The following is a 23,626-nucleotide window of genomic DNA, read 5'->3' as shown; positions in this document are numbered from 1 at the left end:
ACCTTCTATGCATTTGCAAGTTGCTATCTTTGGTTAGTGGAGAACAAACACACATGTTTATGTGTTCATAGATGGTAGCCCAAAAGATCACACTAATATACCATTCAAACAATTCAAAACATTTTTCATTGTAATGATATTTTTTGTTTCAGATATTAATTAACATTTCAGCCCTGAAAATTTGTTGTGGAGAAACAAAGCGCGGACCAATGAGGAAAAATTGTAGAATTTCATTTTGAAAATGTATGGTTCATTGTGTATACCTACCTTTATGAAGTACATAGGATCCCACCCTCAGCATCGGCAATCGGAGATCATTTGCGTGACATCATTTTTCAAAATTAGACTAAAAGTAATTCCGATTTTTACATTTCAGAAATAATTCAATAAACATGAAAATTGCTCAGTTTTAAATAGTATCGCGACAATATATTGGACTAACCCCTTTATATATATGCAAACACGCAAAAGTGCATGGGGAACAACGGCGAGAGGAGAAAGACAGGTTAAGACCAAATCACAATTTGCACTGAGAATGGAAAAGTGTAGGTGTTATATACATATGTACAAATAATGAAAATATTCACTGCGCTATCGAGAATCCAAAGTTTTCGCGCGCTTTGTGTAGCACAGTACTTTCCCTTGACTACACAAGTACTTCGTTGTTGTCAAACTGTACAGGCTTTGTTTGTTTATTGGCCATCGGCATAAAGGTTATATAAACACCGAGAGAGGCTGTGTTAATATGTGAGTGAACGTGTTTTCATTTTTCCAGCTAGTGGTGTCATGTTTGTGACTGTAGCGATCGTAATCAAATCAATGATCGACAGAAGCTGCATGTATATGTCTCAAACTCTAGTACATGACTAGTATATACTCTGACCAGGATCCTAAAGCTGACACAAGTGTAGCACTAACAGACATTTGCGCACTCAGTGAAAATGCTGTCACTAGGATTACGCGATTCAAATGCAGAGCCTTATACTTATCTCCTTCTTCATGTAAATATAGTCTATAAAGGAAGCTGCCTGTGACAAGTATGTCTGTAGGATGAGGACCAGTACAGCTCTTCATGTTTTACAGCATAAAAAAACGGTGGAAGAAAATTACTCAACGATGAACTTCCTCATTGCAGATTTTAAGATAATATGGGAATTTGAAAGGTTAATAATTAAATAGTACACATCAACACTTAAGAATTATTGATGCATAGACTTATAAATCTAACAATCTATGCGAAATCAGTATTAAAAAGTTATGTACTTTTTAAAACATAGCTGTATACAGAAAATTATTGTCTTAAACATATGAAATGTACAATAAAGATAATAGAAACATAGTCTTCAGCATAATTCCATTTCTCTATTTTTGAGTATGTGAAATCAAGACAGCAATTAAGTGAATAACAGTTTCATGTCAACGCATTCCTATGTATGCTGGAAAGGTGGGATGGGGTTAATAATAAAGGGATATGATAATGTCATAGCAAGTTAATGTTCTACAAGTCACAAACAAGAGACCTGGTGACCCTAGACTTAAGCTAGACAGACCATGACTGTCTTTTCTGTTCTCTTAGCAACATCACATACCTTTCCATCTAGTGGGCAATTAAAGGTTCAGGCAATTTTATGTAAACATTTTAATTTTTCTTCATTGGCGGCAAAGGAGCGTTTGTGCATGACATATTACAAATGTAATTTTTAGCTAATCAAGATTCATTAGATGAATTGTGATGAAATTTAATTGTACTTTTATATTAAGTTTTCTGGTCTCCAGGAGGAGACTTTCAAGACTTGTTTTCTTTGATGTGACCACACTTTCACTTCATTTTAGAAACAGAAGTCACTGTAAATGGACACTTGCAACAAATTCACATGTGTACTAAAACTGAAAAACAAAACCCCAGGCCACACCAAACGGGATAAACAATCATGTTGCACTGCTTTACCATTGGCAAATAAGTAACACTGGAATGAAAGGAAAAACTGTCTGACCCTGACAAATTTTTTGGCCCTAAAATCTCTATACACAGCAGCTGCATTTAGCAAGGGTCCTTTTACTAGCAATCATGTTGTGTTGAAAACCAATTCAGGTGGACTTGGACCAAAATCACCTAGCATGGAAGGTGTCAATTGGTCAAAAAGTCCACATAGCAAGTTTTTTTTTGTGGTAAATATTATGTCCTACAGGATGTGAAACTAGCAGTAGAAATGATTTAAATACATAACCCATATGCCATCATCAGTCATACAATAATATTACAAGCTATAAACTTAGGCTTCAGTATGAGCATGCACAATATGACATTGTTCTTATGCTAACTGCAGAGATGTTTATGTATGTATGCTTTCAGGAACTGACACCTTCAGAGGGCCAACAGGAACCAAATGACCAGAGATGTAGACAACAGCTGACAATGCATTGTTGATTGACAGATTCATTGTGCCAGCCCTGCAGTCTGATTGTTGTCCCTCTTTTTGGTGAAGCCAGCATTATGATGAAACATGCCCTTTGATCATGTGAGTTCCTTTGGATTTGTTCACATTTTTTAAACCTGCCTGGTCTGCTAGACAAAATAAAAGGACATGCTTTTATGCAGTTTTAGTGGGCTGTGCATCATTAATCTTGAAAGTTTTCAAATTTCTTCTCACATAATAATAAAGAAACAGACAATTTATAGAGTGCATGATTATGCTCATGAAGGAGCATGCTCTCAGTTCTTGAGACTAGAATGAGACATGGATAGCATATGAAAGATGAAAGGAAAACAACAATACTGATAACTAAAAAAGACAAATGTAGAAGATGCAAAGAGGAATCAGGTAACAGTGGAGCTATTATCACATTTCAAAATTACAGTGTTTGTAACAATTTCAGCCATCAGATAAATTGATAAAACAGAGTTAAGGGACTGTGCATAGTGTGTATAGTGACCATTATGAGCAGAAGGTTGTCAAAATATAGATCCTTTATTTTTTGGCCGAAGGCAACAAGCACACCAGTACTTCTGTTCAACAGCTGTGCATCACCCACTTTCATTATGAAAAGATTTTATTTTTAAAACACAAGTACTCTGTCTCAGTTTCTGAGTACTGGATATTGTCTGTTGGTATCGCTTCAGTAACAGCTGAATAATACCAGCTTAGTGTCGGTATGTAATTCCAATTTCCAGCTAATCTTTTTAAGCCTATATGACTAATCTTGAGATTTATATTTTGATGTGTCTTTTGTGACTAACTGTGACAGAATGAAAATTGATTTTGTAAAGCTAGGAAAACATCCCGAAGGACCATGGGACTAAAGACAAAATAGTTTAATTATAAATTCAATCAGGGGAACAAATGTGAGTTCATTCATTGCTCCATTTTATTCTATCTGGCTGCTTGTGGAGAGGAATCCAATTCAGATTTGGTAGAAGCATAAAAATTGTTAATTTTTTTAACCTGAAGTGGATAGCACGTTTGTTCTATCCAGATGTTGTCAGTGAGCGCATGCACCTCCCCACCTACACACGACCTGCTGAAAATAATCGTCTTTTATTAGTCATAGGGTCTGTGGCTGAGAGGACTTGAAGCCAGTCTTCTCAAGTCCTTCGTCTTTTGATGTTTTGTAGACAGACAGAGGGGCTTGTAACTGATACTCCTGACTCAGGGTAGGCATGAAATCGGTTGTTTTATGGCAGAAGAATAGATTATAATCTGCTTGCGCGCGTGCGTGCGTGTGTGGAATATTTAGGTCCCCAGAGGCAGACAAAAATACCTTTGCAGATTTTCGACAATAGATGGACTATAGGATTTAGTTTCCGATCGTGAGGAAGGGTTGGTGGAGTTGCGGTAGAGGCACGGTCGGTACTGGTAACGCCATCGTCCTACACTAACCGACTGTCGTCGTATGCAGTGTCTTTGGTGACGAACTGTCGTCGAGATTTAAGCGAGTGCACGCATTTGTGTTACCTGTGCATTTGTGTTACCTGTGCATTTGTGTTACCTGTTCATGTCGTCAGCGTTCGTGTTAACACAGCGGACAGAAATCCCCTAAGGACATAGCTGTGCTCGGTAGCAGCAGCAGCATCCAGTAAGGAGGAGGGCCTGAACGCTGGCTGCACCGATGCACCACCACCCCACCCTTACCCTCCTCCCTCTGCATCATCTTGGTTATTTGAAAGCCTGATCACCGCACATCACCGGGCCAGCCGCAAGTTACGTACAGCGCTGACTCATAACGCTGATCGGACGGCGAGCAGCAGACGGTCACCTGGCTCCGGGTCACAGTGACGTAGGTACACTGCAGCTGAGCACCTGACCTCATCCCGTGGGGCAGCTTCTAGACAGGGTGAGAAGAGGCACACGCAGTTTAATCTGCTTATGCCAAGACAGTGGCAAACTACGCTATCATTCAAAGGAAGAAGTTTTAAACAGGACTGGGTCATATTTAACTGAATGTATGTGTTCTGTGGTAGCAATTTTGTTTTAATGTATGATATTTTTTTTGAATGAAATAGTCAGCTCACTTTAGTTTTGTATTATAACGCTTTTTTAAAATTTTGGACAGTTCTTTTGACACAGAACAATAATTTTAGGTCTTTTAGGTCTGAAGGAAGTTTGTATAATAACAATCATTATGATGGTGATGATGTAGTCATCAAAGGATGCCAGCAGTCCCTTAACTAATGGAAAGATAACCAGTCAGCTAGTTTGCAGCAACAGTGCAGAGTACTGTGTTGATCAGGTTCTGGTGGTGAGCTATTGGTGACAGCTTGGGAAGGATTGTTTAGAAATATGACAGGAATGTCTCCTGTCTTACTCCCTAAGCCAGCTTGCGTGTGCAGCTTTCGCAGGAGGCAGACAGATCAATGTGCCAGCTGTTATTCATTTCTCCACCATCTTGAATGTATCTTTGAGATATTCCTGATTCATTTCACTTTACTTTAATTTTCTCCCCCATTCCTTCTCCGCCAAGTGCTGGCCAGTGCAGGGTGATCAGTTTACTGTTTCAGCACTGCATTTTGCATAAAATTTGACGTTGGATTGTTTATTGAAATCAAAGTGGAACTGGTAAGTTTCACAAGGGAGATTAAATGCTTCTTTTTCATGCGAGTAGAGTTTACTAGGCATTTGTAGAACCATCATGGCTGGACTATACACAAATCAGAGTCACTTTTTTTTTTACACTAATCAGAGTAACTGTTTCATAAGAAATACTTTTTTCACTAGTTTGTTTGAAGAAGATGGTATGATCACCATGTAAGTTTTGTAGCATATCTGCACACAGCTGCAAGTATTGTTGACTTACATCCTTTGTCAGCTGTGGTTTGTGTATTGTTTTAATACTTCTAGTTATGGAGAGCATACTAAGCTCAAAAACATCGTTATGAATATTCTTTTTTTTGGGGGGTGGGGGTGGGATCCTCTGTGTGTAACCATCTGTACTGACATAACTTGAACAGGAAAGTGTCCAAAACATCATCAAATCAGAAATGTGTCGAGCAGATGGACTAAGTAATCAGATGCCTTTATTACATGAAACTCAAATATTTTTCCTTTTGTTTAAGAGAGATGTTGAGCTTTTTTTTTTGTTTGCTTTGTTTTTATCTTTTTTTTTTATTTTGATGTTTCTCTGTATGTCTTTCTCAGTGACAGTCTACTGTATGCCACAACATGGGTAACAGGCTGCCACAATCTCAGCCATACATCATCGACGAGGCTAGTTCTGATGATGAAATCAACTATGACACTGCACCAGAGACAGAAATGCAATCTTTTGAGGAGGACGAAGAAGAGGAGAATGATATGGAAAATGCTCCAGAGAGAGAAGCCTCAACATATTTAACCAAAGAAAGCAGTCAGGTGGAACCAGAGGAAAACATGCAAAATTTATTGGTGGATGCGAATATGATGAGCAGACTGATTGGGCAAGTTGAAGAGCTTTTGTCACACTTGAGCAACCAGGACTACCAAGCTGCTCACTCGGCCGCCATGTTTCTTCAGTCGTGTGGCATTGGGGGTGGACGAGGTAATTTCTTATACTTTTTTCTAGCTAGCTTGTGTTTATTTGAATGCAGCATACCAAGAAATGTATCCAAGGCACACCATTTTCCAAAGATTATTTTATTACTGAATAAAACATTCAAGGTCAGAACAATTCAGTTCGGTGAATCCATCATATTGCAAATTCCTGTTTGGGTGTATGATATCAGTGTTAACCACATTTCTTTGAGCAGGTGGAAATGTCTTATTTTATGCATTATCCCTTTCATTTCTGAATTGAGCAGAAAATGTTCACTGGTCAGGGGAAGCAACTAAGCATGTCTGCATAAACCATAATAACAGGAAGTTCTTGAGTCCTCTTTTCTGCAAATCTTAGCAATTTTCTTCCCCTGCTCACTTTGCTATACCACATTTTACTATTTCAGTCTCAAAGGTTCTTTATGCATTGGTTTTCTTTGTGAACAGATGAACAGAATGAGCCCAACAGAATCTTTCCAGCAGGTGTGGAAGTTTCTGCACCAACTCCATTGCAAGAACAATCAGACAGAACACAAGAAAATGTGAGAGAAACTCTGATTATCGATGAACAACCTTCTGTTACTATCCAGGATGAATACAACGAAGAAGAGATCATACGCCAGCTGGAACAGGAAATCTTTTCTGACAAAACCAGCGATGAACACACTGACAAAGACTTTGTCAGACAAGTTTTTGTCAAACAGGAAGAATATTCGAAGGTTCAGCAGGTCAGATCCTCAGCAAAGTCAGGAATTCCTACCTTTAAAAGAAGTCCATCTCCAAGCAGACACAGCTTACCTTCTCCATCACCTGCATTGTGTTTTGAGGCTGCAGCTGCTGCTGCTGAGACCAAAGAAAAAATGAATTTTCTTATATCTGACAAGTCTGAGAGTTCTTTATGGAGAGAAGACTCAAAATCTGAAAAAGACAAGGAGCTTGCATGGGAAGTGAACATTTCTGATGTTGCTGATCATGTGAAAAACGTACAGAAAGAAACAAGTATGCTTATTGATTCAATTTATTCAAAGATTTGTACAAAGGTACAGCAACATTTAAGTAGTGCCTTTGTAAACACCATTAGGAAAATTAGATCTGTGTTGATGAGTGCAAGGACATAAATGGGTATTCCAATAAATGCCATTAGACACTAGTTCTAATTTGGTGCACATGTGTTCAAGTATCTTCTCCCTCTTTATTTCACTCATTCACACACTTTCTCTTTTTCACTTGTTCACCCACCCACTATGTCTTATTCACTCACATTTTCTTTTTTAATCACTCTCTCTTTTTAATTCACACATTTCATTTCACTCTTTCACAGAGATTCAAAATTAGCATTTTTCATTGCAGTACAGATTCAAACTTCACCTATTCCTAGCTCCTCTTCTTCATTGAGTGCATTATCTTCAACATCAACATCTTCAGAGGACAGTGGATCACAAGTGATACCGCTGATCTCTGCACAGTGTGCTTTCACAGAAGCAGTTTCTCAGAGGAAGGTCCTTGATTTGAGAAGATGGTATGCAATTGTTTTTCTCCTGTCTTTTGTTGTATTATTTTAACATTGCCTCATCACTTGCTTTGTATAAATGTGCTTTGGTTAAAAACGAAAGCTGAATACTTTGCAGTGGGTAATGATCGCTTATTTGGAAGTGGAAAGGGGACCTTTAACATGGCTAACACAACCACAAGATTATTGCAAACTGCTGGGTTGCTAGTTTGTCCTGAAAAGGTTGTAACTTTACCTACATGGTACAGCTAAAGGGGCCCTATCAAAATAATTGCTAATGACTGTTGCATTCACATTTATTTTTATAATTATGAATATATATGGACCAGGTCAGATTTGATGATAGAGAAACACAGCTACAAACATTGCCATGCACCCAAAGAGGTCATAGTTATGAAAATATATATATATATCCTGACAATGGAAGAGGGTGTTCACCCAAACTTGGGAAAACAGTATCTCACCTTTACCCAATCATTAGAATAAAAATTGAACCCCACTAATCTTTTAATGTTTGTATGTCATAGGCTGTGCATGTGCCGACCTCAGTACAAAGCATCCTGTGGCCTCTCTTCAGTTGTGTCCTGCTGGAACTATTTATTCAGCAGACTTGGTCATGGCAGGTAAAAGCTTTTAGTATTAAGAATATCTCATCATTTATCAGCATGCCAGTGTAGTAGTGTACCTGACTCCATAGAGTTGGGGGAGGTAGGGCAGCAAGGGAGATGAGATGGGCATCGCCCTCATGCATAGCTGGCCTTGAGAAAAGTAAGGTCTTTAACACCTCACCCTTCCCCCTCTCCATTACCTGAAAAGGTTAAGAGATGACCTTTACCTTACATCACTGCATGCTTTCTTGTTTTTCAACAGTTTGAATCCCATTACTCAAGAACAGGCTTTGGAGATCTTGGGATTTCAGCCACCATTTGCTCAAATTCGCTTTGGTCCTTTCACAGGAAATATGACTTTACTCAAGTAAGATAGCTCATTCTGGTTAAAATATATTTTCTTATATTTCATATTGCATTCATGTGGTTTTGTCTAAAAATTTATGACCCTTGTTTCTGTATTTTTCTTCTGCTTTCACGTCTTCATTGCATTTCCTCACAGCAAAATAACGTGAGAACTGACTGCATTAGAGTACATACAAAATTTTTTAAAGCATCATAAAGCTAATTATCAGATTTCCAGGATCGTTAATGCTCATTGACTGTGAAGCTTGAATATTGCCTTTACTTACAAAGAGTTGCAGAAAAATAATTAACAGTCTCTGCCGTTACTAAATAAGAGATGCTGCAACTATGAGGCACCAAGGGGGGAATCATCTATAATCTGAGAAAAAATTATAGAAAATTCCCCTCCTGGCGCTCCGCATGCAACAACTTTTTCTTGCACGTAATTAAAAAACTGCAGTTAATTTTTTGAAAGGAAACTCATATATCAATTATCATAAATTTATGAGTAGAAATCTTTGTATAGGTGAACAACTGTTTTTTGTTTCCAGGTGGTTCAGACAACTGAATGAACACTTCAAAGTGAGAGGCCACTGCTACTATATGTACAAACCTCATGGAAAGAACAAGACATCTGGCCTGACCTCAGAAGGTGCACTGAGCAAGCTGAAACAAGGTCTCCAAGAATCAAATTCTGCGTTCATCTACCATTGCCAGAATCATTATTTCTGCCCTATTGGCTATGAAGATGTGCCATTCAATTGTACCGAGGCTTACAGGTATGCTCATCGACAAACTACAAGGAAAAAAATATATTAAAAAATAGTGATTATTATTATTGTCTGTGTCTTGAGTAGTTATTTTGTCGTTAGTCTTATCAACTGATGAATATAGCCTATGATTAACCTTCTTGTTGCTTTTCACTTCTGTGTGTGGTGTGGATGGGTACATGTGCATTTGTACTTATGTACATGTGGTCATGTTCATGACATAGTGGCATCCTCCCACAAAATGAGGTGGACACATGGATCCTAATTGGTGATACCAGTCGCTGTCACCCTTCAATCCATTGCAAGAGGCAAGTTTGTTTTCCTGCATATATTTTTTTAGGAAGATAAAAGTTCCTGCTAAGATAATGAATAATTTTAAATACTTGGCTAGTGTGAACATTTTACATTCTTTCCCACATTGCAAGATTGTGTTCTTGGTATGCATGCATCTCATTGTGTGCGCATGGACTAGTTTGAGAGTGCTTCTGTGCATGTGTTTATGTACATGTGCCATGATGGAAGAAATATTGTTATCATGTACAAATGTATATTTCATTTACTTTTTTTTAAGTCAGCAACTAAAGAACCCGGTAATTAAAAGTCCTATTACTACAGTAGTACCTGTGCAGAAAACTAGCTTTTACTAACCCTGACATTAATCTTTCACCAGCTGGCAGGATATTTGCATCGATCTCAATTGTCAGAATCCAGAATATTTTGACATTCGTCGCACCTGGAAAGGCCTGCAAACACGCAACACTAAAAAAGTTGGAGGCAACCTGCACTGCATTCTTGCTTTCAAACGTGCAGCACCTTATGTCACTGCATCTGCCAAGCGGACTTTGATCCCTCGGTCCTCTAACCTCCCAGTTCGCCGACCAGGGTCGTTAGGCAGCTCCAACTATTCTGAGAATAAGACTAGGACTTCGGAATCATTCCCTGAAGATGAGAACGTATTTGAGACAGAATCGTGTGACAGCGAGGAAGACTTTGAGTCTGATGTTGGTGAGGAGCTTGGGTGAAAGTACTTTGATGTGATGGTTCTTGAAGAGAGTAAAAGTAGATGTCTTCTGCAGGTCAATATGAGCCATTTTTACACATGCACATTTCATCAGGAAGACAGTTTTAGTGAAGAGTTTAGTTCAAGAACTTTGAGGTTTTTTAAAAGAGTGCCTGGGGTTTAGTAGATGTAAGATTTCTGCTGTCAAGAAGATACAGTGAAGTCTTCAGTCATTTTCATGTGGTTTCATCTGTTTCACTTGATCTAACGCTGAGGAAATCACTTTTTTGGTAACATTACCTTCTGCTTCTTTTGTTGAAGATTTTTTTAATAAATGTTTGTTAGGGTTTCTTGTAAATGCTTTCCTCCCTATCTGAACCAGTTTTATTATTCGTGCACTGCAAATTTAACTCTTCCTAAGTAGTTCACATCAGTAAACCTGCACTACAGCTCAGTTGCCTCAACTCCTCTGTGTTGATTGTTAAACTTTATCATTACAATATCATATAAAATATATATGCATATGTAGGTGTATATATGTCTATGTTGATATTGAATCCATGTTTGTATGTTTATGCATAAATCAATGTGAAAAAATGTATCTTTTTTGATTAAGCTAGGGTTTTGATGTATAAATATCAAGTTTTCAATTTTCTTAGGCATGATGTCTTACTAAAAGCTGATGTGAGGGACAGTAAAACGTTTTGTCAAATTTTATTGGGTATAAGCATTACGTGAAGGTTTAAGTAAGATAAGTTCATGTAACTTGACGAATCCATTATATATTGACCTGCAAATCTTGCAGTTCCTACCCATTTAATCTTTTTTAAAGACCAGAGTCATTCATAACTTAAAAATGAACGTGAAAGACCTTTTTTTTCAAATAGTGTACCCACTAAGTGATGGATCTTAATTAAATTAAGGGCCCGAGACAAATAACGTATGAAATTTTCTCAAATGCTTATCTTAACGTTGCTTATATTAATAATGTTTATAATCTCATAAGCTTACAGTTACCCATTTATCCCATCATCTTACATATCTCCCTTCCACTGTGATATAACTGAGAGATTTATCATGTACACTGACAACTGCAGAAGTACAGAGGAGAACAGCTTCCTCATTAAGTTCTCTGATGACACTGCATTGTTAACTCTTTTGCAGACTTTAGGAGAATCAAAGAGGATTTTGTTGCTCCCAGTGTGATACACATTAAACCTGTTGAAATTGTTAACTCTTTCAAGTACCTGGGAACTATTTTTGATTGCCAGCTCAAATGGAATTTAAACACCTAACACATTGTTAAAGGTGGCCAACAAATAATGTACCCTTTTCGTAAGCTCAATAGTTTTTCAGTTAGTTAAGCACTCTTATGCCATTTCTACCAGTTGTTTATTGAGTCTTTTATCCTTTTCATTTGTCTGCTTGTTTTTCAGTCTCTCTGTCCATGATAGGAAGAGTATTATCCACATCTGTTCTAATTGGTGTTAGACAGAGAGATTTAGCTTCTTTTTGTGATCAACAGTTAGGACAGCATCACACATTTTGTCTATACCTGAACATGTACTATCAAGAGAATTTGTATTATTAAGCTCATGTAAATGATATTCCATTCCAATATGCAAAAGTAACAGACACCTGAAATCATTTGGGCCACCTGCAGTCCAGCTGCTCAATGTCAGATGAAGTGTCAATGGTGTGTGTGTGATGTTGTAGATAAGCATATGATTATTCTTGATGCAAGTTGTTGTTTGTTTATAGTATATATATAAATTGCCTTCCTTTCACATGCTTATTTACATCTTGCACCTAACTTGTTCTATTTTTACTTTTATTTTTAACTTACTGTAACTAGAGCACCTTCCCATGTTCAAATTGCCCACTGGGACCAATAAAGTTGGTCATTGTCATTGTCATGGATGTAGTGTCTTATGTTTAAAAACAGCTTGCATGACTTGCATTTTCTATTTGGAACATATTTCATGGGAAAATAGATTTAAGTTGCTTCCTGAAAATTTTTCTTTATGACTTAAATGCTGCATCATAACCATTGTTAACAGTTAAAGGTTAGAATTAGACAGGATGAAAGTCAATAAAATTGCATCTTAATTAAACATGGTAAGAAACTTGAATGGTGGATTTAACAGTTTCACTTCAAGTTGTTGCATAGCTAACCAGATTACAATTATATCATAGTGAAAGGATGCCGGAGAAGTGTATCTTAAGGCTGTAACAAAACAACCTCAGTTTAAAAGTTTTATTATACAGAATACTGCTAAAATGGGTTTGGGTGTGTTATGGTAGTAATAGATAATATTAAAAACAGCTGTTTAGCCTTTGTAATCAACAGGTATATAGAGGAACAGCTAGTCACTTTCCTAATTAAAAAATACAGTGTAAGCATATTTATAGTTTAATCTTTTTTTTTAATATCATCCGCATGTATATATCATTTTAAGGTAATAAATTTTCATGTGTAGTCTTGCACTTCCTGATCTGTCAACAAGAATGAATTGTCTGTATGGTCACCTCTTCATCAGATCTAATAGCCACTTCAATATTTTGCTCTCAACCTTTAGTCAGGGTTAAAGAACACTGAAGAAGGTTAGGTAAGCTAAAGAACATTTTTCATCATTCTCTTTTTTCTTTCTGATAAAAATATCTTAAACAATAACATAAAATCATCAACAGTCCACACATGAGTAATATAGTAAGAACCAGAACATAGCCATCTGCCAAAAAGGTTTGCATCTTCTTTTCCTTTTCTGTAGTAATTTCTACACAATCTTCTCCAGCAACTTTAACATGGGGACTTTTCAACATAGGATCTCCCAAAGACATGCAGATTATGTATGCAGTGCTTGGACGAAGGCCATTCAAAGTATAGCTTCCAGTTATGAGATGAATGGCAACAGAAAATTGTGTCTTCTTACCAAACTGGTGATAGCTAACATAAGCTTTGGTTCCCAAACTTGCAGCATAGGCTTTATCCACTGTCATCAGATTTAAGGGGTCCCATTCAAGGGATACATGTGTATGCCCTACATCACTAACCCTGATGGACAAATTCTCCAAATGAATCAGCAGTTTGTTGTCATGGTCACTGGTGACATCATCTTCCTTGCTGGCTTTATCCTTGCAACCAAAAACTTCATCTTCAAGAACATCCCATAAAATCCCAGCAATGTGTGCAGGGTGGGAACAGGTAGGCACAAACTCCTCCTTATCCACATGGATGTACTTTAGCAAATACTTCCTCGAATCAAACAGTTCTTTCAACCACAAGAGTCCACAGTCACAATGCAGAGGATTCCTTCCAATCAAAAATACCTCCTGAAAAATGAGCAAACATTCACAAGTTTAAAAAAGAAAATGTTATAAATAAAAATAAAGCTCCTTTACCCTTGTGGCAGAGATGTGTCTGGATAAGAAGATGGAGCTCAACCCTCTCTTTATGCCACATTTTACTCCCATGCTAAGTACCCATCACTGGTGCATTTGATGAGGAGAAAATGAAAAGAACATCTTTTACTGAATTCAGCATGGTCAAATGAAAAAAAAACTTTTGCAGACATGAGAAACTTAAAGCGCTCTAAGCTGCTGCATTTAATAAGAAATGTTTACCTGTAGTTAAAGCGTAATGCTTACATGTCTGGGGCTCAAACCCTTTCCCCAAGTATTTACAAAAGTGCAATTTTTTCATGTGATCAGGCCAAGTACAAAATACCATTGACACAGTCTGTGACATAAGCCCACAATCATGCACATAGAGGTAAAAACAATGAATCTGCATATGGAGTCATACTTTGAAGAGTGAATATCATATCTGAAAGGCATGCTTTTGTTACCATATTAGCTCTCTGACTTGCACTGCATCCATGTACATTTGTGGTGTCAGTAAATTTGTCCTTTATCTGTATATAGTGACCTCAATGTATATTCTAGGCAAAAGAACACAGGAATTATAGAAAATACTTTTCTTCATTTATGTTTCCTTCATTACATATACAGATAACAAGAAAAGTGATTCTCATTAAAAAATGTTACCAGTGTTAATGAATGAGACATTAGTCATAAAATAATGAAAATATGACTGCGAATAAATTTCTAACCTGTGGATACAAGTCAGTCTTCTGCTCCTCTGCCACTGCATTGATACTATTGTTTGACAGATCAAGCCATTCCATCATGGGCAGATTAACTGGCACTGTTTCTAGATGATTGTTGGCAAGAGATAAATACTTCATGCTTGACATTTTACTGAATGTTCCAGCAGGAATAAATGTCAAACTGTTTCTTGATAAATCAAGAAATCTTAACTGCTGGAATGAGCTGAACAATTGTGCTGGAATAGAATCAATTCTATTATCTGCCAAAGACATGTAGACTACTTTCTGAAAACATTGAAAAACATGAGCATCAAGCATTGTTAGTTTGTTTCCTTGAAGAGAAACTTCAATTAGCTTCTGGAATGGTTCAAATGGGCAACCATTTGAAAATTTGTGATTTTCCAGTCTAGTGATCATCATAGTGATGTTATTGTAGGAAAGATGTAATGTCTCAAGCTCTGTTAGATTTCTTACAGTAGACAATGAAAACTTCTGAAACTGATTGTGGCTAAGTTTCAAAACCTTTAGGGATGATGGTAGTTCAAATGCCAAACTTCTCAAGTTATTTCCAGTAAGGTTTAAAACGTCTAGATGTAAACATGACACAAAAGAAAATGTGCTTGCTGGAATCGCAGAGATCTGGTTGTGACTAAGATCAAGCACTTTCAGTCCTGACATTTGATCTTTGCTGCAAGAAAATGATGACAAGTAATTAAAACTGGCATTTACAACAAGAATGCTTCTTGTTGGCAGTGGTGGGAGTGAAGTAAGTCTTCTGGCTGAACAGTCAGCAATGCCTAGATTACACTCACAGGGAGGTGGGCACTGCGCAACCAAATCCAAAATGAAGCAAGTGACAACCATAAAAATTTGTTTTGTATGACCTCTACCACTGAATACGATAAACTTGCACTTTTTCATTTCCAGCATCTGAAACGATAAATAAAAAACTTATTTGTAAAGGCCTATTAACATGTAGTCTAGGATATCAATATCCATGCTGCAGTCAAAATGTTGAGATAACCTAGGTTATGACCCGGGATTAAGATTTGGCAGGATGTGTTATGTTTATCAAGTCTAATAAACTAAATATATGGGATAGTTTGGTTGCTGTTGGGTAAACCACTTTCCTATGTCCCTTATTATGATTCTAATCATAAAGCAATTATGGTATGCACAAATTATAAAACTTTGCTTTCATTGCACAATACAATCAACTTGTCAATGGTAATTATACAGATCTTTCAATTATGAGAATATTTTTCTTGCAGTCTTGTGTACTTTATATTTTCAAGCTTTTAACAAAATCGCTGAAAAGTAATGAACCTGTAAATTCAAGTGTGATATGGATGTACCCGGGCTTCTGCTTACGCAAAAAACTGCGTACAGTACGCATTAAAAGTTCGGAGGACCCCTTCAATTTTCGTCAATGGGGTCCCCTTCAAATTTGGGCAAAGAACAGGGACCCCTTAAAATCTGAAGGGGTCCCTGGGACCCCAAAGAATTTAGCTTTAGCAGAATTTAAGCCCTGTGATGTATGCCAAATAACAAGAACTTTGGTCAATTATCAAGTAACAAGGAAAAGCGAAACAATAATTGACACCGAAATTGCATCTTGTGTAGCGTTAGCTCACTATCTTTGCCTTACGTAATTTTTTCCCGTATACCTAATTCAGTGGTGAAAGGGAAGATGCTTGGTCAGTGGTTCATGCCAGTTATCACTCAGCAACAACTCGTCAAGTTTAGTCTGAATGGTGTGTGTTACAGTTACCAGTGCAAACTCCGTCCAGGCTTTAACCTTGTCATCACAACAAGCCTTTCAGATTTTTGCGCGAAATGGGTGATGGTTGTAACGGATAAGAGGATTATGCACTGTACGAAACGCATCCACATGTGTGTGAACAACGACTTCGCTTACTTTTGTCGAACTGTAGGGGAAGTCACTCTCCTTTATTGCTCGAAAACTTTGTCGTTCAGCGCGTCCGTGGTTCAACCAAAGTTACTAAATATTTCATATTTTTGTTCAGCTTGGTCGCAGCCTGTGCAGGTTATGGTATAACGCAACACATAGTACTTACGTGGTCTTTGGTTTGATAAACACAGTGAAATCATCGTCAAGCGTGAGGGGCGTAACAGATGAAACAAACAATCGATTGCGTACAATAAATGTCGAGTTAATATTTTTGACGATATGTATTCTTGATCACGAAATCTGCTGAGAGTATGACCGACTATGACTTTATGAATAATGGAATAGATATCTGCAAAAACCTTGTTTGACATCTAGGCTTAGTAATGATCGATGTGCTGGCTGGACACAAAATCATCTAGGGCATGTAGCGTATTACTCAAATGACAAGGGTAGCAGTTAACTGTACAGCTTTTCTGCTGAAATCTATTTCTGACACTGCTTTATCTACATCATAGGCATCTACCCTGCATGCATCTTGTTATTGTTGCACCATATTGAGTGTATAAAATTATGTAAGCATAGATGCATTGTCATACTTATTTTTAAACTCTATTTTTAAAACTTGCCTAAGCAGCAGTACCATGGGGGATGGTGGTGGTGGTATATGCTTCTTATTTTAAGTAATACATAATAACCAAAAAATATGCTGACATAGACATCATGGCCCATCAGTTAAAGCTTGAACTAGTTCTACAGACTAAAACAATCTGCCCATGGCAGCATGGAAGGTTGATTTCTGCTTGTGTCTGTGTGCATACACATGCTTTTGTATACAAAGGAAAAGTTAAAGTTTGTGTTAAAGCTCATGTTGCAAAATTTACTCGTTCACAATGTAAGGATTAAATGGTGCTACCTAATAATAATAAACGTGTGATTTATGTAGTGCACAATCACACTCACAAAGGAGCATATACTCTCCACACTTAAGAGAACTAGGAGGACAAAATATGAAGGACAAGGAGAAGCAACTATGCAGACAATAAAAGACAAAGATAGAAGACACAAGAAGAATCAGGTAACAAATAATAAGGATGGAGAGTGTCATAAATCTGCAGAGAAAGATAGGGTGTGGTAGGGAGTTTTATGCCAAGCCAGCAACTATAATTAGGCTATCACAGTAAGGCAGCCAGCTGTATAAACAGAAAGAACAGTGCCTGACAGAGAAAGATGACCTGACCATAGACAATTGACTATAATCACAACTATTGACAGCTGTATTGATTGGTGTTATGGAGTAAAGCTTCTGGAACATATGTGTTTTTAGGATTTGTTGGTAGGAAGACGGTGGATATAGAAGATATTTTGCAGCACAGTAACTAAAATCCGGTTACCATATGTGGCTGCTCTGGTGAGTTACCTTCAAATACCACATTGTTACAAAATCTAAAATACTAAAAGAAAAAAAATACCTTGTAAACAGATACCACATGCAGAGAAAGAATAGCATGACCGCAACAAGACATGAACCCAGGATAGAAAATCCTGACTGTATTGGTGACAGGCGATAACTGTTGCAACAACAGGCCATATGCCCATCTGTTGTTTGTGATAACACAAAAGATATTTAACAGTAGATAATATTGTGTTTTCTCTCCCATAACACTTAAACATTCCTCTTTGAATGAATCTCTACATTCCTTGCCTTAAGGTACTGACAATGACTGTACATTAAATATATATGCCAAGCCAGCAATTAAGGCTATATCACAGTAAGGCAGCCTCCCGTGTAAACAGAAAGAACCGAGTGCCCGATGGAGAATGATGAGCAGGCTTGGAAATTGTTCTTGAAAATTTTTAACAATTTTTGTACAGTAAAACATAGTGTCATAGCCATATTTCCCACAGAAGTTGTTGTCAACTCAAATTATGTGCTTATTCAGTCTAAGAACTTCATTTTATAATCATCGCTTCTAATGAAGACTTACACAATATTGTAAGTTCTAGTAGCATTTTCCCTTAAAAAAATTAGTATGGTATTTCCAAAGGCCCTTGGAATGTTTATGAGATTTTTATGGGTCAATCCACTTGCTTGGCAATCACTGATTAAACATTTTCATTTTAAATAACAACTATTGATTAGATCTTTATTCTTACTCAGCTGCTTTCACAAAAACTCGTACTCTACAACTTTCTGGTTTATAAGTTTTCCACTATCAGATGAGAATGTTTTATTTCTGCCATTCTGACTTGTCTGTAAGAATCTTCCGCCTTGCTTTTACCACTTCCCAACAACCTGGCATAGTTCACACGCTGACTTGACGCGAATGAGCTTTACTAGTGTGTGAAACTGAAAACAGTCCAACATCGATCGTAGGAATTTAGGGCTATGCCATCGGAAAACTCTCGTGTCTGAAACTAAGGGTTTGCGTGAGAGTATAGCGTTACAAAAAGTTAAATGTTCTCTTTGATAAATGAAAGTGTACGCTATGAAAGAAACGCTCTAATACACAGCAAAAAGTGGCTAACAGTAGCAATTAACCCAAAACGGCCTTTCCTCTATTGTTTATACCATGTTTGCACTACCGTTACAATGACTGGTCCCTGTACATCACACTTTGTCCAATCAAAATCTAATGCGCTCAGGTCACGTGGACAGATTTCGTGGCGTGCAGGCCTGCTGGTGGAGCAGCCACCAGTAGTGCGCCATTGTTCCGAAGGGGAGGAGATTGTCGGAGATTTCCACATTAAAACCGCCGTTTTTCGCGCCGGTGGCTTCATATACAGACAAAAAATTGGTGTTTTAGGTGTCAAATGACTATCATTAAACTTTTTCTTGTTGACACTCAGTGCGTCCCATCTCCTACTCAACGAATCAACGCACATATTCTGGAACCAATTGATCGATGTAGCAAAGGCTGCGAACAGAGCCTTGTTGGCTGCGTTTGTAGACATTTATGAAGGTAACAAAAACGTGCGAGTTTATTTTTGTCGGACAGTATTTTGGTAGGAGTCGTCCAGCGAAAAGATCTACATATAGAGTTTATGTTTCTCGTTGTTTCTTTATTCAGATTAGGGCCCGCGATCCGAATAGCCGATGGGACAGATACATGCTTCTGACATTCGAAGATCCTCCAGCGAATGTGAAGGTAAATAACAAATGCGGTGCAATCAGCGCTCGAAGTAGTCCTTTCCAATTTTATCCAACTTGTGGGTTGCTCGCAGAACAAAATGCACCCGTGAACACTTTGGGTACCGTGAGATGAATATTTTTCGCGGAGGCCGTTATTGCGACTCTCACCACGCCATTTTCTTTCCAGTCTGACAAGGATTGTGGGAAAGGAAAAAAAAATCTAACCCAGCAACCGGGTACATTTGCATAGGAACGGATTTAAAAGGTCGTAATCGCTAACATTGAGTACTTGGAGGAAAAACTGTGTCAAGAACAATGTTTCTTGATTTTAAAAAAGCAACAAAATGAGTAAATAATGCGTAAAATTAAGTGCACTGTCGCTTACAAACTTTAAACAATGAGGAAAGCAATGATGAAACAAACTTTTTATCAAATCAAGATTAGTACTTGAAAAAATAGAATATAGTTCGCCGGTTCAGTTTACATGTCTTATCAGGGTTTTTTTTTGCCTTTTGAACGAACCAGTACTGTAGTTACACAAACTTAACTTAATAATGCTGATTAAAAAATCGGGAGTTTGATATTTGGAGTTAAGGCTAATCGTGAGCAGTATGTTTTAGTCAAACTTGAAAGCAGTGAAGCTGAAATGGGGGTAGTGGGCGTCTTACGAAGGTAAACGAGACAATACATTTCCACAAAAGCTTCTACAAGTATTTTGTGAAACATGTGCGAATCTTGGTTCTCTTAATTACAGTTGCACGAAACAGCCCTCACTTTTTTTTTTTTTTAATCAAGAAGTTGCTTCCCTTTGTATACCATGGACTGTTACAAGACTTGCAGTCAACCAACCAAGATGACAGAAAAGCTTATATACAATTTAATGAACAATTTTCGATCGCTCGTAAATTCTCCCCAAGTTTACGACAATATCAGCTCATCAATCTGTGAAATGCCGTGTCGGTGCTACTCCAAAAAAACAGTAAAGCAACTTGGACAAAGACTGCACCTGATGTGGTCGCTTGTTTGTTAAAACAAGTTTACAAAGCAGATAGAGATGGCTAGCAAAAGCTTTTGCATCTCTTTCCATTGATAAAATTGCCTTTAAATTACAGGTGCAAATCTCTGACACTTATAAAGATGCCAATGTGTAAGCAACCCACATCAAGCATGTGGCCTTCAGAGTTTCTTGTACAAAATTTGACATAAAACAAAAAAATCCTAAGAGGGATGTGAGAAGCTACAGGGAACATGAAAAGACTTTAAAAATATATGTGCATCGCAACTGAAGTATTTGGTTAGTTTTTTAGGCTTCCTACATCATTCTGCTTTCCTTTTTTTTTTTTATCTTTTTCTGTTCTCAGAACGAAATTTGCAATTTTTGCTGTACAGAAAAAGGTACACAAGATCCTAATGGTATAGATTAAGTAAAAAAAAAAAAGAAAAAAAGAACAAAGAAGGTGAACAGTTTATAGGAGATGTGAAGATGTTATATTGATACCTTTGGATAGTGCTGTGAAAATATTGGTCTACCCATCCTACCCCAACTTGCCTATGCATAGGTAGCTAGCCATCCTTTTTAATTTACTTTTAGTGACCCAGTCTGCAGCTGAGTCTAATGTCACATACATCTGGTATCTCAGGATGGACATTTAGCTACTGCAACAAACAATGTTTGCTGATACCATTACAAAAAAATAAAAAAATTTTAAGAGGATGTATAATAACAAGTTTTATACAGATTTATTCTACCCAAGAGAATCTATGCTTCTGACTTTCTGTGGACAGGAGATTTGCCATTCCTGCAATAATGTTTAGCCAGGCACATATTTTGTAACATGGTCCATGGGTGAGAAGTGTTGGCTAGCATTTTTTAATACTGTCTACATATGCCATTTATAGCTAGAGTATGCTTTGTTCTCACATCAGGTTTGTAAACAGGTCGGCCTTGTTTTGTTTCTGTTTCAATCATGTCTTTATGAGTTTATGCCCATGTCAGGTAAATACACAAAAATCAAATCAAGAGCAGAAAAATGATATAGACCAAGAAGAACAAGCAGATTAAAACAAAGGTTTGTGATAGTTGAACAGCTTAACTGAAACAGCAGGATCAGAATCACATATACCTGTGTGGGATCAAGAAAGACAAATGTATACCTGTGCAGATAAGGACGAAGGGGAAAGGGTTGCATAGCTCACCTTATGTGCCAAGGAACTTCAGGCTATATGGTTTGACACAAGGAATTCAGCCAGCACAGACGATAAAATCATACTTTAGGGACTTCTGTACTTGCTTATATTTCTTTGTTGTATCATTAACTGTTGGTTCATTTGTAGTCTTTCATGCACAGGGCAAAACATATTGGGTTCCACTTCTACAGATGTGCTTTGTTTCTTCTTTGTTCACTGGCACCTTTGAGCATCTTTGTGAGATGGAGACACCTGATGGCTCAGTGTGAAGCCTACCTGACAGCAAGACCATGCAACGAGAGGGTCTCTTTCCACACCCCTGTGTACCATCTTTTTTTAAGTGCAGGCTGGTCAACTGGCATCCCGGCTAAGTGGTTGCACTGTTGACTTTATGATGCTGGTGGACTCATGGGGCACCCTCTATTTTGGATTTTTTTGTTTTTATGACCTGTCTAATCTTGTTAGCTGCCCATCTGATGCATTTCACATATTTTTTTTTTCTTTCCTGGGCATTTTGGTTGGTGCCCAGGTCTGATAGAGAGGGTATGGATATTGCATTGATCAGCTTTGCCTTAGTCACACTGAGATGAGGTGTCTGAGGAGTGAAGCCAACTAATAGCTGACATTCTCTGTCGATTTTGCTATCCTCTGTGAAAATGTTGCCCAGACACTTGAACTCTGATGTTTAAAAAGCATACCATAGATGTTGACTTCCAAAGTACCTGGTGTTTTACTGACTGTCATGACACCTGCTTGTTGTAGGACTCACCCTGTTTAGACCGTTCTCATGCCCACACAACTTCTGTGGTTGTCAAAAAGGAATTCTTTTCAGACTATTCTAGTGTTGGAGATTCTGACTTAAATATTAGCAATTCTAATCATGTAGACATGAGAAGTGAAAGCACATCAGTAGCGCACCATCATGGGTCCTAAGCTCATATGAGTGAATACAGATCATAACATAAAGGAAGACATTGCAATCTTTTGATAGGCATTCAGTAAACTGAATCAAAACTAAATACTCACTTCACTTGGACACGGTAGTTTTTGTCTTGCATTTGATTCTGTTCTCACAATAGCAAAAAGTGAACTTGCAAATCTAAAGCCACTGTGGCCAGATGATAAAACAGAGATGGATTGCCGTGTTACGTGTTTGTGAATGACCTCATCTGTGAGCTCAATCCATCAATACTACCAGCATAAATTGTGACATTGATTGGATGCTACTATTGGTTTATTAACACTGAGCCGCTCTGTCGTGCAAGAGACATGATATGTTAATGTTGTTTACTTCATATATGCAGAAGGCCTCTTTGATACAAACTAGTATGCTATCGCTACCACATAACTCAGCATTCAAGTTGTTTGCCAGAAGGAAACAATATAATTTTGTGTTAGATAGACTGTTTGTTCTCAGAAAAAAATCGGGAGGTGGATGGTGGGGTCCATACCCTCTGATATATAATCATTTGCCATGGTTTAACCAAATAGTGATCGATAATGGGTTAGGGGAAGGGTTAAACGAAGAAAGGGCATGGCGGATTTTTAATTCTTGTGGTCTCAATAGATGAAGAAATGTGTACAGACAGTATGCTTGTGTCGATCTGTGAAAAAGAGCATTTACAATATGAACACATGGTTGGTTAATGCTAGGAAAAACACTTAACACAGGGTGAAAACATGAATGTCAGTGAAAATGACACTGCAAAAAACACAATGTGAGCATGAGCAGTCAAGATAAAAAAGTAGAAGGCTGGCCGATGCTGCAGCAGTTTTTTGAAAAGTCTAGGCATGGTGAATGTTTAGGAAAAGTGGAGGAATAATAGTATAGATACTAATATACTATATAAAGTAGCTAGCGAGTATGGTGAGCAATTATCACACTTATTGCAGTGCAACTCACTGTATTTGATCTGGGAAAAAAACATATCGACATCACAAAATGAAAGCTGGGCAAATAACAACAGAGAAAAAAACTGGAATGTATATAAATAATATAGATAGGGAAAAACAATCCAAAACCTGTAAAAGGGCAGAAAGGCATACATGC

The 23,626-nt window shown here is 37.6% G+C and overlaps 3 protein-coding genes across 8 annotated transcripts in view; 2 read left to right on the top strand and 1 right to left on the bottom strand.

The window, feature by feature from the left end:
- Positions 1–635: 635 nt before the first annotated feature.
- LOC112554816 (basic immunoglobulin-like variable motif-containing protein) overlaps positions 636–23,626 on the top strand; it is a 38,741-nt gene continuing 15,750 nt past the window's right edge. Inside the window, exon 1 of the mRNA XM_025222868.1 lies at positions 636–747. The gene's annotated coding sequence lies outside the window, so the exon portion shown is untranslated. The remainder of the gene's footprint in view (positions 748–23,626) is intronic.
- LOC112555082 (basic immunoglobulin-like variable motif-containing protein) lies at positions 4,323–12,148 on the top strand. 2 transcript variants are annotated; one of them, XM_025223269.1, is made up of 9 exons: positions 4,323–4,441; positions 5,634–6,012; positions 6,453–7,004; positions 7,356–7,524; positions 8,043–8,138; positions 8,386–8,490; positions 9,020–9,247; positions 9,463–9,546; positions 9,909–12,148. In XM_025223269.1, exons 2-9 carry the CDS (start codon positions 5,658–5,660, stop codon positions 10,258–10,260), a joined length of 1,941 nt encoding a protein of 646 aa, XP_025079054.1. In that variant the 5' UTR covers positions 4,323–4,441; positions 5,634–5,657; the 3' UTR covers positions 10,261–12,148. The 2 variants fall into 2 exon arrangements, with proteins under 2 accessions (XP_025079054.1, XP_025079055.1); XM_025223270.1 differs by lacking the exon at positions 4,323–4,441 and adding an exon at positions 4,473–5,054.
- On the bottom strand, positions 10,266–16,311 carry LOC112555084 (slit homolog 3 protein-like). 5 transcript variants are annotated; one of them, XM_025223274.1, is made up of 4 exons: positions 16,015–16,302; positions 15,160–15,277; positions 14,351–14,632; positions 10,266–13,571 (listed from the first exon to the last, which is right to left on the bottom strand). In XM_025223274.1, the coding sequence occupies exons 3-4, from the start codon at positions 14,618–14,620 to the stop codon at positions 12,870–12,872; spliced, it is 972 nt and encodes a 323-aa protein (XP_025079059.1). In that variant the 5' UTR covers positions 14,621–14,632; positions 15,160–15,277; positions 16,015–16,302; the 3' UTR covers positions 10,266–12,869. The 5 variants fall into 5 exon arrangements, 4 of the variants coding, with proteins under 4 accessions (XP_025079059.1, XP_025079058.1, XP_025079057.1 ...); XM_025223273.1 differs by having other exon boundaries at positions 14,351–14,583; XR_003097404.1 differs by adding an exon at positions 14,087–14,179 and having other exon boundaries at positions 13,435–13,571; positions 14,351–15,277; positions 16,015–16,311.

Source organism: Pomacea canaliculata, linkage group LG14 (assembly GCF_003073045.1).
Source record: "Pomacea canaliculata isolate SZHN2017 linkage group LG14, ASM307304v1, whole genome shotgun sequence".
In the NCBI taxonomy this organism is placed as follows: domain Eukaryota; kingdom Metazoa; phylum Mollusca; class Gastropoda; order Architaenioglossa; family Ampullariidae; genus Pomacea; species Pomacea canaliculata.
Note: the sequence above shows the minus strand (reverse complement) of the source record. Positions and strands in the feature narration are given on the sequence as shown.